The 14,619-nt window shown below is 55.7% G+C and overlaps 1 protein-coding gene across 3 annotated transcripts in view; it reads right to left on the bottom strand.

Annotated features, from left to right (window-relative positions):
* Positions 1–14,093, bottom strand: part of PDE2A (phosphodiesterase 2A) — a 68,775-nt gene extending 54,682 nt beyond the window's left edge. For 2 of the 3 annotated variants that reach the window (XM_049890089.1, XM_049890090.1), the window contains exons 1-2: positions 13,905–14,008; positions 1,685–1,746 (exon numbers count right to left, since the gene is read on the bottom strand). In XM_049890089.1, the coding sequence (XP_049746046.1) occupies positions 1,685–1,746; positions 13,905–13,923 (81 nt within the window). In that variant the 5' untranslated portion in view covers positions 13,924–14,008. Of the gene's footprint in view, positions 1–1,684; positions 1,747–13,904 lie in introns of all 3 variants that reach the window. The other variant, XM_049890088.1, reaches the window with a different exon arrangement.
* Between the last annotated feature and the right edge of the window lie 526 nt (positions 14,094–14,619).

Genomic DNA, 14,619 nt, shown 5'->3' with positions numbered 1-14,619 from the left:
TTGGTGGCTTCCTGGGAGGATGACAAATCCAGTCTTCCCTGGCGGGTGGCAGTGGCTGCTGAGACACTGCCAGTTCCCAGGAACACCATCTGTCCCCCGTTCTGGGGGGAGCCCCCATCCCATGGGGAACGCCATGGCAATAAATAAATTAGCAATGACTTTCCTGGCCCTTCCCTGCTCTCTCCATTCCCCAGCCCCACTCAAGGAACATTTTCGGCATGCAGCCCTATGTTCCAGCAGTGAACCACACTGACCCCTCGTGAACCAAGCCCCATGTGGGCTTCTCCCTCCCCATCACACCTGAGATCAGTGAGAGAGTGAGGCGTAGGGACTAGACATAGCTGGGCTCCAATCTCAGCTCTGTCCCTCACTCACTCCCTGTACGACCCTACTGGACCTCCAAAACCAAAACCTAACCAGTTGCCCTAGAGTAGACCCCAACTTATGGTGATCCCATGTGTGTCAGAGTAAAACTGCACTCCATAGGGTTTTCAAGGCTGTGAACTTTGGGAAGCAGACTGCCAGGCCTTTCTTTCAAGGCGCCTCTGGCGGTTTCGAACCTTCAGCCTTTCAGTTAGTAGTTGAGCACTTAACCATTTGTACCACCCAGGGCCTCAGTCCCTCCCAAATGTAAAAGAGGAATAATAAGAGCCTGCTCTCATCCCACCCCATTTCGGCCCCTTGAAGGCATCTTTGAGTCCTGAAGATTCCTATGAGGAACCCTAAAGGTACAATTAGGGGCTGGAGAGTCGCACCCCCCCATATCAAAGGAATTGCACCAACTGAGCCCTGCACTGGGCACCCAGTGGAGGGCAGAGGGAGATTCAAGAATGAAAAAAGCACTGTCCCCATCCTCAAGGAGCTCACAGTTCAGAGGGGAGGATGAGCCAGACACATACAGTCACATGTTGGAGAAAACAGGAAGTTAGTAGCACAGCACAGTGAGTGACAGACAGCAGAATACCCCAGCACCTGGCTGCCAGAGCAGGAGAGCTCAGAGGAAGGAGGGCGAGTGAGCCCGCTCCTGGTTGTGGCTGGGCAGGGAGGGCTTCCCGGAGGAGGGGAGGCTAGAGCTGAGCCCAGAAGGATTTGAGGAGCTGAGGGGGGAGGAGCCAGTGGGAGGGGCCTTAGGGGGGCAGGAACGGATGAAGGGAGGTTGCGGCCTGGCTGGGAGTACAGAGGGAACAGGGGAATGGGGAGTTCAGAGAATTTTTGAGCAGAAGAGTGACAAGTTCAGGTTTGTGTGTTAGAAAGAACCTTCTGGTAGCCACATAGAGGATGCGGGTAACTGCTCGCAGGCAACCTCAAGTGGTCCAGGGCAGAGATGATCAGGGGAGGCAGTAGGAATGGAGAGGAGGAGGGCAGCTCACCAACTACTTAGAGCAGAGAATCAACAGGGAATGGTTAGACGAGGGTGGGAAGGAGGAGGGAGGAGTCTGAAATGACACCCGGGTGAGCTGGGAGAGAGGGTATCCTCGGTGGAAAGGAACCCCAGACAGGAACAGAATGGGGTAGATGGTCTGTGTGTGCGGGTGAGTCTAGGCTGGAGGGGGTGGGGCTAGGACACGGCTCCAGCCTCCCAGTCCTCCCAGGGCTGGGGGCAATGTTCAGACTGACCTCCAGCCTGTGCCCCCGCTCACCCCCCCACCAAGTCCACCCGCTCCTCCCTCCACTGAGCTCTCACCTCCAGTTGATTGTCTTTACTCCCTGGGGGTGCTGTCTCCTGTGCAAGGGGGTCCCAGCCAGCTGCGGAGACAAGAAGGCCAGGGGCTGAGGCCTGCCAGACCATCTCCCCTCCTCCCCAGTCTGCCCTTCCCCCCTGCCCCCAGCAAGTCATGAAGCCTCCTGTCTCCCACAGGTGGCCTCCTTCTCCAGGGAGCCTTGCCTGTTTGTACCTCTGCTCTCTCCCCAGGCTCACTTCTTGGATTTGAGGAGCTGAGGGGGGAGGAGCCAGCGGGAGAGGTTTTAGGGGGGCAGGAACGGATGAAGGGAGGTTGCGGCCTGGCTGGGAGTACAGAGGGAACAGGGGAATGGGGAGTTCAGAGAATTTTTGAGCAGAAGAGTGACAAGTTCAGGTTTGTGTGTTAGAAAGAACCTTCTGGTAGCCACATAGAGGATGTGGGTAACTGATCACAGGTAACTGCTTACTGTGGGCACCTCTGGGCCTGGCATATTCTCTGCCCCTCAACTCTGAGACCTGAGCCATACTTTTTTCTTCAGTCTGAGACCCCTAGGGAGTGGGAGTGACCACATCTTTACCCTATCTGAGGTCCCCCTCCACTTCTGCTTCTCTCCAGGGAAGTTCACTGCTCCTCCTGAAGCCTCAGTTTCCCTATCTATGAAATGGGCATTTTCAACGTCCACCCCACACAATCACCAAGTCTCTGCTGTGGGCTGCAACTTTGCTCACAGACAACCAAAGGGCTCCCAGCCCAGGGCTGCTGTGAATCCCAAATGAAGGTGATCACGTATGAGCCCCAGCCCCAGCCTGGTACCCAGGAGAATACCCTCCAACCTGTGTCCAAGGTGCCCTGATGGCGAAACAGTTAAGTGTTCGGCCAATAACCAAAAAGTTGGAGGTTCCAACTCACCCAGCAGCCCTGAAGAAGAAAGATCTGGTGATCTGCTTCCATAAAGATTACTGCCTAGAAAACCTTATGGAGCAGTTCTACTCTGTCCCACGGGATCGCTGTTAATCGGAATCCCCTAGATGGCACCTAACAACACCACAACCCGTGTCCCATCAGCACCACTTCCACAGCTCCTCCAATGCTAGGACCAAAGACGCTGCCGAAGCAGCCTGATGGAGCACCAGGGATCCACTCAGTCGTTCTCTGGGAGCCCACCGCCGGGCCAGTGTCCAGAAACCTCAGCCTCTCTGAGAGGCACTGCCCCTCCCAACCCCCACCCGACAAGCGTGCCCAGGCTTTGGGAAGGCGGCGGGATATTCTGAGCCTGGCTTCGTTCCCGTCAGCTGCTGGCCGCCATGCCAGCCTGGCGCGGGCGCAGGGGCTGATTTGATTTGGCAGCTTCAGAAGCGTGTGGTGGGGACGGGGCGGGGGAGGGGGATGAGACACCCATCAGCGCTAGGAAATAAACAGCCTGAGGTGCTCAGAGAACTGGGGGCAGGGCATAGTCTGGCATGGGGTGGGGGGATCTGGGTTCCCTGCCTGGCGCCCCCCTCTTCTCACCACGAGCTGGACGCCTGCCCGTGACTGCTGGAATCTGTGGTTCTCCTCAGTGACGGTAGGTGACAGGAGCTGCACCAGGTGTGTGGACACTTGTAGGGTGGCTGCGGCAGGGTATCTGGTTGTGCCACATGTTCCTGTGCCCTGGGGATCTCCTCCCTCAGCCGTGCCTGCAACTGGCCTGTGTGCCACCCAAAGTGTTACCCAGGGCAACTGGATCTATGTGTGGGGTAATAGTCTAGTGTGACCATCTCCTGGGGTGACTGTGGCTGCCTGGGTGGGCCTTTCCAGGGGACGGACTTCAGCCCAGGGTGTGACGAGGTCGCCGGCTGTGCATGCTGGCTCCAGCCTGTTCTTTCCCTCTGTAAGATGACCCCGTTAACCCGGCCATGTCCGGCAGAGGAAATGACGAGGGCCACGATAAGTGTCTGACCCGAGGGCCTATGCCTTTTGTCCACACTGCCTGAGCCTTCCTTTCCACCCCCACCCCTGACTGTCCACCCACTGAACTGCCAGGACAGTGCAGGTTTCTATTGATTCTCCAACTCCCTCCTCAGGCCTCTCCACCACTTCCTGGGGAGGGTCCTACCCCAACCCTCCTGGTTCTCCCTCCACCCAACTTCAACCATGGGGGGAGCAGATAGGATGTGGGGAGGCTCAGCTAAGCCTTCAGGGCTCCTCCATAATCCCATCCCACCTTATTGTTTACCACCCTCCTACAAGCTCCCTCAGTCAGAGAAGCCCAGCTCATCCCTCCTAGAAGCCTTGGGAATCAGCACTACCCCCACCAATATGCTGCTGGCACCCAGGAGACCAGGACTCCACAGCCTCCGGTTAGAGAACTGCCACTGGAGAGTCAGGGGTCATGCACTGAGAGGGCAAGAGGTGGGGGTCAAACCAGGATCCTAGTCCTCAGGGGTCCACAGGCCAGGGATGTGCCCAGACACCAGACGGGGAGGTCAGAGTAGGGAGGAACCTGCCTTGGAGAAGATGCAATGTCTCATCTGTCACCACCTCCCCATTGTCCACAGTTCTCTGGAGACCTCAGGGCTTCCCCCACCCAGCCACAGGAAGCTGAGCCCCTCCTGAAGACAGGAGGAGCCCAGGCTCTCAGAGCTCAGTTGTCACAAAGGGGTTGGTAGGAGGGATACAGTCTGCAGTGAGGTCCTGGGGTGTGCTTCCTGGAGGAGGCGAGTGGTGCCTCACAGAGGAGGGGTCAGGCCAGGATGCTAGGCTTTGGAGTAGTCCCCTAGCTGTGTGAGGACAGGTTCTCACCTGGGACTAGTGTGTACTCCTGTGTGTCCTCACATGTCTGTGTGTGTCTGTGTGTGCATGGGTCCACATCACGAACACGGAGCCTGACCTCCATCGGTCTCAAGGGCCGAGGATGGGGTCAGCCAGGCCACAGGGGCAGAGAAGGAGAAGAGCGGAGGCTGGGCAAAGAAGGGGAAGGGAGGGCAGCTACTCAGGAGTGCGGGGAAGGGCTGAGCCCTTTGTGCTTCCGGAGGTGCCTGTACTCAGCACTGGGTTGTCTGTAACAGAGTCAGTCCTCAAATCCCAGGCACTGATGCCAAGGGCTGTGTGCCTCCTTGCATCCAGGGGTGGTAGGAGATTGCAGTGAGCTCTGCACAACTACTGTGCAACTTTGGACAGCACCCTTCCCCTCTCTGAGCTAGTTGCTCCTCTGTAGAATCAAATGGTTGGGCTTAGTCCCTGGGTGACGTCAACGGTTAAGCACTACACTACCAAACAAAAGGTTGGCGGTTTGAACTCACCCAGAGGTTACTTGGAAGTAAGGCCTGGCGAACTGTGTCCAAGAGATCACAGGCTTAAAAACCGTATGGAACGGTTCTGCTCTGCACACATGGGGTCACCATGAATCAGAATCACATGAATGGCAACTGAACAACAACAACAAATGATTTCCTAGGGCCCTTCAGGGTCTAAAAATCTTTAGAAATTAAGAGAGGCTCACATAAAGAAAGCCAGAGGTGGAGAATTTCAGGGATGAGGAGCAATCCCAAGGGAAGGTGGAGATGAGAGTGAGGGCTGAGACAGCAGGAGGAAGAGTGTGGCAGAGTGACGAGAGAAGAGAACCCCAGGGAGGCAAGCTGTGGGTTGAGCAGCTGAGGTCGGGAGGTGGGTCCCTGCTGGAGACCTTAGCCTCAGGGCCAAGGCAGGATGTGGTAGACAATGGAGCCTTGTGGATGATGGGGGAGCAGCTGTCACCTTCCACCTGCTTCCTGGCCCACAGGAGAACACCGGAGGGGTGGCTAGCCTGAGTCCTATCTCCACTTCTCTCCCCAGGTGCCCCAGAGGAAAGGAAGAAGATTGTGAACAGTGGGGAGCATCCAGGACTGGGACTCAGGACGCCTGGTTTCAGGCCCTGCTGCACTGTGTGAGCTGGGCCAGCTGCTAGTCTCCATCCACGTTCTGTGAACGCACCAGGCTAGGAAGCCCTGGTGTTCAGTCAGCTGCACTGGTCTTCCTGAGGACCCCTCTGGAATGGGCTCTTTAGGAGGCTGAGATCCTCCTCAGACTTGGACATTCCCGCCCCAGCTCTGGCCTGGGTGCTGAGGTATGTGCAGAATCCAAAAGTGACTGGCCAAGTGGGTTGGCCTTGTGCTAGGCTGGGCCGTGGGCCTGGGCCACAGGGGAGGACCCATCTATCATCAACTCCTCCTGCCCCTCTGACCTGGGACCCCCTTTCCTTGACCCCTCTCACAGCCACCCCCAGGGCAAGAGCAGAGTCTTCCCTCTTCAGCTTGCACTCAGGGGGGTGGTGACAGGAGGCCTAGCCAATGCCCACCACTGCCGCTCGGGCTTCCCTGGATTCTGCCTTCATTGGAGGCCCTTTGTGCTCGGGCCCCTCACAGGCAGGGGTTTGCACGTTTCCATGTCTGTGTCCAGGAAGTGTTCATGTCCTGTTTTCCCCTTCAGGCCGAGGCTGCCTGGGAAGGGTGGAGGGGCAGGCCTCTCCTTCTTCCAATGTCTGCCCAGAGACTTTTAGGGGCTGAGAGGAAAGGGTATGAAACGGGCATCTCTCTCAGATTCTGTCTGAAATGTCTGAGGGATGGAGGCATGGGGATGAAGGAAAGGGCCCCTTGCCCTGCAAGCTTAGGAAAGTTTTCAGGAGTGGCAGATCTCACGCACATACACACACACGCCAATTCTGCAATGGCAAGGAAGATGGCCCATGCGACCCAGGTTGAAAGGGTTTCGGCCCTCCTAATGCCAGCCCCTTCTTCTGCTCCCTCACTGGGAGAACGGGGCCACCTGCCATCCCAAGCTATCTGTCTCCATTGCTTCTTGTTATGTTTTTAATAACTGAACATTGACATTAACAAGGCAGGTGGTTGCAGCTCTTCCCAGCAGCCCCATTTAGAATCATTGAATCATCAAATCCTAGAATCCTGGATTCATAGACCGTCCGCATCTTTGGCTCCTGGAATCTCTGCATCTTAAAGTCCCAGAATGTCAGAATCACACACCACACATCCCCCACAGCACCAGCTGGAAGCTGAGAGTTGCAGAAGGCTAGGCTCACAGAATTGCCCCAAGTTCGGACCACTGACAACTCCTGATTCGCAGAATCATACATGCCTAGAGCTGGAGCACATACATCCCTGGAGATGTTGAGCCAACTTCCTTCTTTTCCAGGTAAGAAGACACAGCCCAGAAAATGGTCTTGTGCAAGGTGACCGCGGAGTGAGAGCCAAGCAATGCCCAAACCCGAGACTGCAAGATTGGACCTCAGCATTCTGATGTTCAGGAAATGGTGCAGCTTTTAAATTCTGAAATGCCAGTATTTAGGTGGGGGTGACACTGCTCTTTCAGGTTTGCTCACTTCCCCTAGCTCTCCCTCCAGCCGTCCTCCATTCTTCCTGCTTCCCCTGGCACGAGTCCCACCTAGACCTCGTAGCCCACACCTCAAGCCCTCAGGTCCTTGCCGGGAGCTCCCGCAAATCCCTCACCCTTTCCTTTTCCCCTTGGTCCCCAAAATAAAGCCAAGCATGGGCTGGAGGTGTGCGCAAGGCCACTCCATGATGTTGGCAATTCCGGGTCAGGAAAAGCCAAATGCTTGCTACCTGAAGCCATCAACCAGAGGGCAGGTTACCCAGAGAAGGGACCCTGGCAACTCCTCTCGAGACAGCTGAACATAGCAGGAAGCTCCTAAGCCCCTGGGGTCCAGCCACATCAGAAGCAGCAGCTCCCAGGGAGTCAGAGCCAAAGTGAAGGGAAACAGCTGAGGCTTATAATTTATATTAGAACGAGCAGGGATGTTTAGCATTTGTATTTTCATAAATTTACATTTTTACTTGCTTTGGAATGTATGCATACATTTTTGGATTTGAATTGTATTAAATATTACATTTCACAGATTGCTTTCGTTTTTTAATTCTGAACACTCTTTGCCCAGGGCAGATCCTGAATTCCTGGCGTCACAGCTGAGGAGGTGGCAGCCCTAAGCTGGCTCCAGGTCTCTGTTTAGCCTCAAAGCTTGTAACCTCCTGTAAGGCCTTCCCGGGACCTTTCAGTCCTCAGAGGGCCCTGACACAGACCCAGGCTTCTGCCCTCAAAGCCTGTCTTCTCTCGCATGCCTCTGGGTGACATGCACAACTGCCCACCAACACTCTGGGCTGCATTCTTCACTCCTCCTACTCTCTTCCCCTCTATGGCTGACCCATCATGCCCTGTCCCTTCTCCCTCCTCCACCCCTTGCCACCCTGTTCCTGCCCCTCCATCCTTCAGCCAGGCCCCTGTCCAGGCCTCATCACAACTTGCCTGGACCACATTGTACCAGCCTCCCAACTGGCCTCCGGCCTCTCACCTTACCCCTTCCAGGACCTCTCCAGCCCGTGGCGGGGGGAGCTCCCTGACACATAGGTCTGCTCAGTCACTCTGCTGCTTTCAACTCTCTCCCAGTCCTCATTTCCCTCTGGAAAAAGGTGAAACTCCTTGGGATGGCTTAGAAGTCCTGCGCAGCTTTTGGCCCTGCCACCCTTACCAATCGTGTCTCTCAGTGCTCTATCCCCCCACCCCAATCCCACCTGGCAGCCACCCGGCTGTCCAGGATCCAGCCACACCGAACTGTGCACTTTGCCTCCCTGTCTGTCACCAACAAGCTTTCACACTCACCATTCTCTCTTCTCTCTGTACAGAAACTTCTCCTGGCCCATCCTTTGGCTCTCAGTTTGGATGTTTCCTCCTGGAAACTCTCCAACTCATCCCTCCTTCCCATCCTGGCCTGATTTAGGGGTCCCTGCTCTGTCTGACCATGGCCCCTGAGCTTAGCTCCATCATTGCCCTTAGTGCACACTGCCAGAATCTCTCTTTGTCTGTGCCCACCCCCATCCCACCAACTGTCCTCCCTGAGCCCTGGTGCCTAGGTCTATGCCACCTGCCATGGGGCAGATGCTTTGTTGCTCAGACTTGGGGGAATGTGTAGCAGAATTTTAAGGGCTAAATCTTGTTGATCTCTGCCCACCCTCTCTGTTGGGCACGTAGTAGGTGCTCACTAAATGTCCATCTTTGAAGGCCTGGCAGGGCACAGTGCGTGACTTAGTGAAACAGGGCTGAAAGTGCTCAGAGAAGGTGAGAGTCCCTGGGCTGGGCTGGGCTCGGGGCTTCCTGGATGAGGCACCTGGAAGTATCCCTCATGTGTCAGTCCTAAGGCAGCAATTGAGGACAGGCTCCAGGGAGTCTCCCACCCAGTCTTAAGGCCACCAGAGCAAACCATCAGAGTGAAACCAGAGTCTGCAATGAAGGAGGTTCAGTGCCCGGTACTCAGAGCCCAGGGTAGGACCACCGGAGGGGCCAGCCGTACATACGTTCAGGGAAGGCTTCCTGAAGGAGGAGCTACTTCTGGCTGATTTGGGGCAGGGAAGGAAGCAGAGGTGAGTCAGGTTGGAGAAAGTGGTAAGAAGCAGAGGTAGGAGAAAAAGCTCTGCCCCTTCTTGTCCTTCACCCCTGGTGGATCAGGGAGGTGGGAGGTGGATGGGGGCAAAAAAAGCCGAGGCGGAATGAAGATAACATCGGTGCTGACACCATAGCCAGGATGGGTATGAAAAGCTGGGGCTGGCAGGGAGCATGTCCCCAGCTGTGGCTGGGAAACGTTTCCTGTCTCCTTGCCAAGGGGGTCATTAATAATCGTTTACCCGCCGCAGGCAGCACGGAGGCCAGCCAAGGAGCAGCATGGTGCTGGGGCTGGAGCCCGGCCTGGCAGCCAAGAGGGCCGTATACTGGTACCAGCCCTGCCACCTTGCTGTAAGACCTGAACCAGTCAATTGACCTTTCTTGGGTTCTAGTAACACTGGTAAAAGGAGGGTCTGATAAGTATACTCCCCACTCTGGCTTCGGTTTCCCTAGATGGTGGCAACTGGACTGCCAATCCTACAGGGCAGTTATGGGCATCTGACTATGGATATCAGCAACTAGACTATACCACGCCCAGCACAGGACACATGGGGTGGGGAGAGAGGAGACCCAGGCTCAGCTTCTGAACAGCTCAAATTCTGGTGGGAGCCAGGCCCCAACACTATAAGGGGCACACAGAAAACCAGGTACACACCAGGGTGCAGGAGCCAGAGAATGGAGGGGCCATCTGCCCAGGGCCTGGGAAGCTGACAGTGTGGCTGGGCCAGAAAGACAGGGTTTCCCAGGCACAGAAAATGGGAGATCCATGAGGCCTGTCTGATCACCACTATGATCCCAGGACTTAGAACTATGCCTACTTGATGTTAAAAAAAAAAAAAAAACGTGTTGCTGTCAAGTTGATTTCGACTCCTAGTGACCCTGTAGTACAGAGTAGAACTTTCCCATAGGGTTTCCAAAGCTGTCAATCTTTACTGAAGCAGAATGCCACATCTTTCTCCCACAGAATGGCTGGTGGGTTCAAACCTCCTACCTTTCAGTTAGCAGCCCAGAGCTTTAGCCACTGCACCACCAGGGTTCTTTACTTGATGTAGCTCAATAAATGCTTTTAGAAAATTTAATGAGTCAATCTGTTAAGGGATAATAACATTTGTGAAAGGACCTTGGAATTTGGAAAGAGCTGCCCAAAAGATAATGGTGACGACGATGACGATTCCGCCAAAGACGATGGGATGAGAAAAGATGATGTGAAAGTTTGAGAAGGCTGCAGCCCAGGGATGATCACCCAAAATAAGACATCATTGCTTGGGGAAGGGCCAGCTGTCTTCATGATTCCTTTTTCCAGTTGGGCCAGAATCTTTCTCAGCCCCTGGCCAAATTTCCCTGTCCAACCCAACACTCCCTTCAAGGCCCAGCTCAATCCCACTCACTTCAGAGAACCTTCTGGAATATGGTGCTGATGCATCAGGCCCCAGGCCATTCCCCTGACTGATTCTGTTTGTCTTGTCCCTTCCAACTTTAAGGACTCCTGGACTTATTTAATATTATGCTCTCAAATACCTATTGGGAGGCTGCCCAGGAAGGTTTTCCTATAGCTTCCTCTGGAAGGTATGAACTGGGTCCTCCTACAGAGTGAGATCTCCCCCATCAGAGAGGGTCCCCAAAGGTGTGATCATGTCTCCCCTTTCAGATAAGGATCTCTGTGAGGACAGGGACTATTTCTCCCCCATGAGATGTGGGTCTACAAAAGTAGAGAGAGATTGGAGACTTTCTGTTTGTCTCTCAGCCCAAGGACCCCCCCCCGCCACCACACAAAGAAAGGAAAAGGAAAGTAAGCAAGACGAAGAGGGTGCTCAACTGCTCAGCACCCCTGAGATGATGCAAGCCAGGAAGGGTGCTGGGCCACACGTAGGGCTGGAGACCTGGTGTTCGGCAAACTCACCCAACTCCAAGCCCAGCCCGAGCAGCTCTTGCTCCAAGCGGTGCCACCGGGTATATCACACAAGACTCACTGTCTGCACCTGGACCCCTTCCCTCTGGGAAGCACTCTAAGGTGGCGGTAAACATAGCGGCCTTACCAACATATGCATCCTCTCCCCACCCCAAGCCCCGGCCCAAAACATGAGACCAGCTAAGAAGAAAAGAACAAAGGTTCCCAGACCGCAACATCGCCTGCCGCCCGCCTGTCCAGCGCCTGCTCGGCCGGAAACCCAAGACAAAGGCCTTGTTCAGAGAGAGGAGGATGAAGGGCAAAGGGTAGGGGCAGCCTGGGATGGGGGAGCCATGTGAAAACATCACTGGGCTTCTCTAGGGCCCTAACTGGGAGGGAAGCAAGGACAGGATGGCAGCCAGGCCCTCCCTGTACACACACGTCCCTCCATAAACATTTATGGGGCGCCTCTTGTATTCCACACACCCCAAACGTTACATACCTGATCCTCACCTCACACACTTAACGTGCACGCTCCCTTGCCTCCTGTACCACATTCCACAGCCCTCAATACCACCTGACACCCCACCCCCACACACCCACACCCGCCCCTAGCTCACTGGACACCTCTCACACACACTTCTCAACACACATGTAAACAGTTCACAGAGAAAAGATCACATAATCCACATTTCACACCAAAAAGTCACACAGCTCACACACCCACACTTCCCATCACACTCACATTCAACCTCCCACCATGCACCTCACACACCTCACACTCACCTCCCCAGCCACAGACACTTGCATCCAATTAAATTCAACACACATAACCACCCAGACATAGAGACACGTGCAGATACACCCTGCATAGATAATGTGCACACCTTGTGTCACACCAAAATATCACACGATTGTGGGCACATACAGCCGCTCAGCATAGACAATGCTGCCTGCCCATTACCTCCCCCCACACACATATACATGCATACTTGGCCAACCATCTCCTTGCCTTGGCCCCCCTCAACCCTGGTTGCACCTTTTCCTGCCCAGAGTTCCACACACAGTCCCCACACAGACACATAACACTCTAACACCAACACATAGGTTCTAGCGCACTCCCCAAGCAAACCCAGGATGCACCACAGTGCCGTAATACAGTTACCTAGGCTGCAAACACACTCGGACACACACAACCCAGCTACTCCCCTCTGCCAAGACCTCCAATGCAACCCACTAGACCTCAATGGTGGCTCTTCCTGGCTACACATAACAGCCAATAATATACACAATCACACACACTATCCCCCATGCAAGCTACTTCTACAACTCTACCCAACAACAACTGGCACACAACCACACACACGCAAGTTCCCTACACAAACAACAGTCACACATACAGTTCTCACTCCACACTCACAATGCTGCTTCCCTAGCCACAGAAGCACATAATGTCGTACACTCACAATTCTCACATTCACCATAATCCCCCCACTAATCCTCCCAAATAATTCCCGCTCATGATGACACAGCCAAGCATACATGACACAATATGCATGATTACATGCAGGGCATACCCAGCACCTGTAGCCCATCCTACACACACACAGAGAAACACTCACACAAACACATACACACAGACTCACCCAGCCTAGGACACCTCCCACAACAGATGACTGACACCAGGTCACAGTCCACTCCTCCCCTCCCCCAATCCAAGCCCCAAAGCTCTTCCCCAGTCAGGACCAGGGCAGAGGGGATGAAGGGGTTTATTAGTCATGAACCCCAGTAGCCCACTATGAGAGCCCCCCCCCACCTCGGATCCCTGGGCACCGCCGGAGGGCAGCGCATTCCGTGTTTAGTCCCTTCCACCTGAACCCACACTGTGCCACGCCTGAGGATGTGAGGAGGGGCGGAGATGCTGAGGGCACCAGCCCAGCACTCTGAGCCTGTCCCTCCTCCCTCAAGAGCAGTGGCGGACATAACGGGAAGGGATGACCACAGAAAGAAACTGCAGCACAGAGATAGAAAACTAGAGAAATTTGGGAGAGAGACCAAAGAAACAGAGAGGTAGACACTGAGTGAGGCACTGGGAGAAAAACAGAGGGGAAAGAGAGAGTGAGCCCAGAAAGACTCAGGGAGAAATCAGAGGAGACAACCAAAGGATAAAGTGGGATCGCCACACCAAAAGAGAAACAAGAAGAGGGGGTGAAACCAGAGGGAAGAGATTAGTGGGCCTCTTGATTAGAGGAGTGAAGAAGCGCAAGATGGAACCAGACTGGGAGTCCCACAGGGGATGAGAGAGAAACTGTGATGGGCAGAAGGATTTAGACCCTCTTTTTTTTTTTTTTAGTAGGGCCCTAGGTAAGGACCGAAGGTCAAGATGTTTGGGGGGGGCATCGAACTGGGGGATGTAGTTCAGGCTGTGGAGTGGGGGTTCAGGGGCTTGGGGTGAGGTCCCAGCTCTGAGGTGAGGTCCTAGCTGAGAGCTGGGGGTTCAGGTGTCCTGGGTTGCTTGAAGCCTAATATATACAGTGGGGGCTCAGGGCCTTGAGCGGGTGGTGTTACTAATGGGGGAGGAGCAACTTTAACAGAGCTCTCAGTGTGGATGATGGGAAGTTCAGTACTTGGGTTGGAGTCCCCAGTCCGAAAGGGGTTCAGACACTGGAGAGGGGTCTGCACTGTGAGCTGGGGGTTCTAGGGCTCTGGGTGCGGGCTGCAGTCCCAGCACAAGAACCGGGTTCAGAGCTAGGGGAGGGGTCCCCTCCCTGAGGAAGGTTCGGGGGCTTAGGCGTCCCGGGCTGCAGGAAGGGTGGCTCATGGAGCCGGCGACTGCACACTCCGCGAAGGACCCGGCCGAGCGCTCGCCGGACACCCAGCTCCTGGTGCCCAGCGCGGGGGGGCCCCCCTACCTGCAGGCTGTCGGCGCATGGCTGCGGCGGCGGCGGCGGCGGCGGCTCGTCCGGCTTGAGGAAGACCTGCTGACCCCGCCTGAGGAATTGGACAACAGCGATGAGGATGTGGTGCAGCACCAGGACCATACTCGCAGCCGCTCGCCCGCCCGCCCGGCAGCTGCACTCGGTCAGCGCGTCCGCGACCGCTTCGCGGGGTCCGCGCGAGTGCCCGCCCCGGCCCCGCCCCGGACCGCCCACTGCCCACCCCCCGGCCGCCCCGGCCCCTCCCACCTTCCCGCGACCGTGGACAGCACCTCTCTGGCGGTCCACTCTTCGCACCTCCGCCAGACCCCCCACCAGCTCCCACCTCCCTTATCTCTCCGCTCTCAAAGGTCTTCCAGCTTGTCCGCTCCCCGGATGCCCCGCCGGGTAGCCCGCTCTCAGCCTTCGCTCCCTTCCCCTTGCCCATCGCCACTCCTTTCGCTGCTTCGCAGGGTCGCCTCTCAGAGCCCCCACCTGTCTAATCATGTCCTCTCCCCTCACCACTTTCAGAGTCCTGGGGCCGGTTCAGGGTCCCAAGGCAGATACCAGCCGCAGCGTGGGGGGGAGGGGAGACACGGTACGGGGGCCCTGGGCTTGCTCCTCTCCCTCCACCCAGGAGGAAGGAGGAAGCCAGGGAGAATTTTAGAAGTCTCTCCGAGACGGACAGGCCCTGGGAGCAGTAGCAGATCTG

Source organism: Elephas maximus, chromosome 7 (genome assembly GCF_024166365.1).
Source record: "Elephas maximus indicus isolate mEleMax1 chromosome 7, mEleMax1 primary haplotype, whole genome shotgun sequence".
NCBI lineage: Eukaryota > Metazoa > Chordata > Mammalia > Proboscidea > Elephantidae > Elephas > Elephas maximus.
Note: the sequence above shows the minus strand (reverse complement) of the source record. Positions and strands in the feature narration are given on the sequence as shown.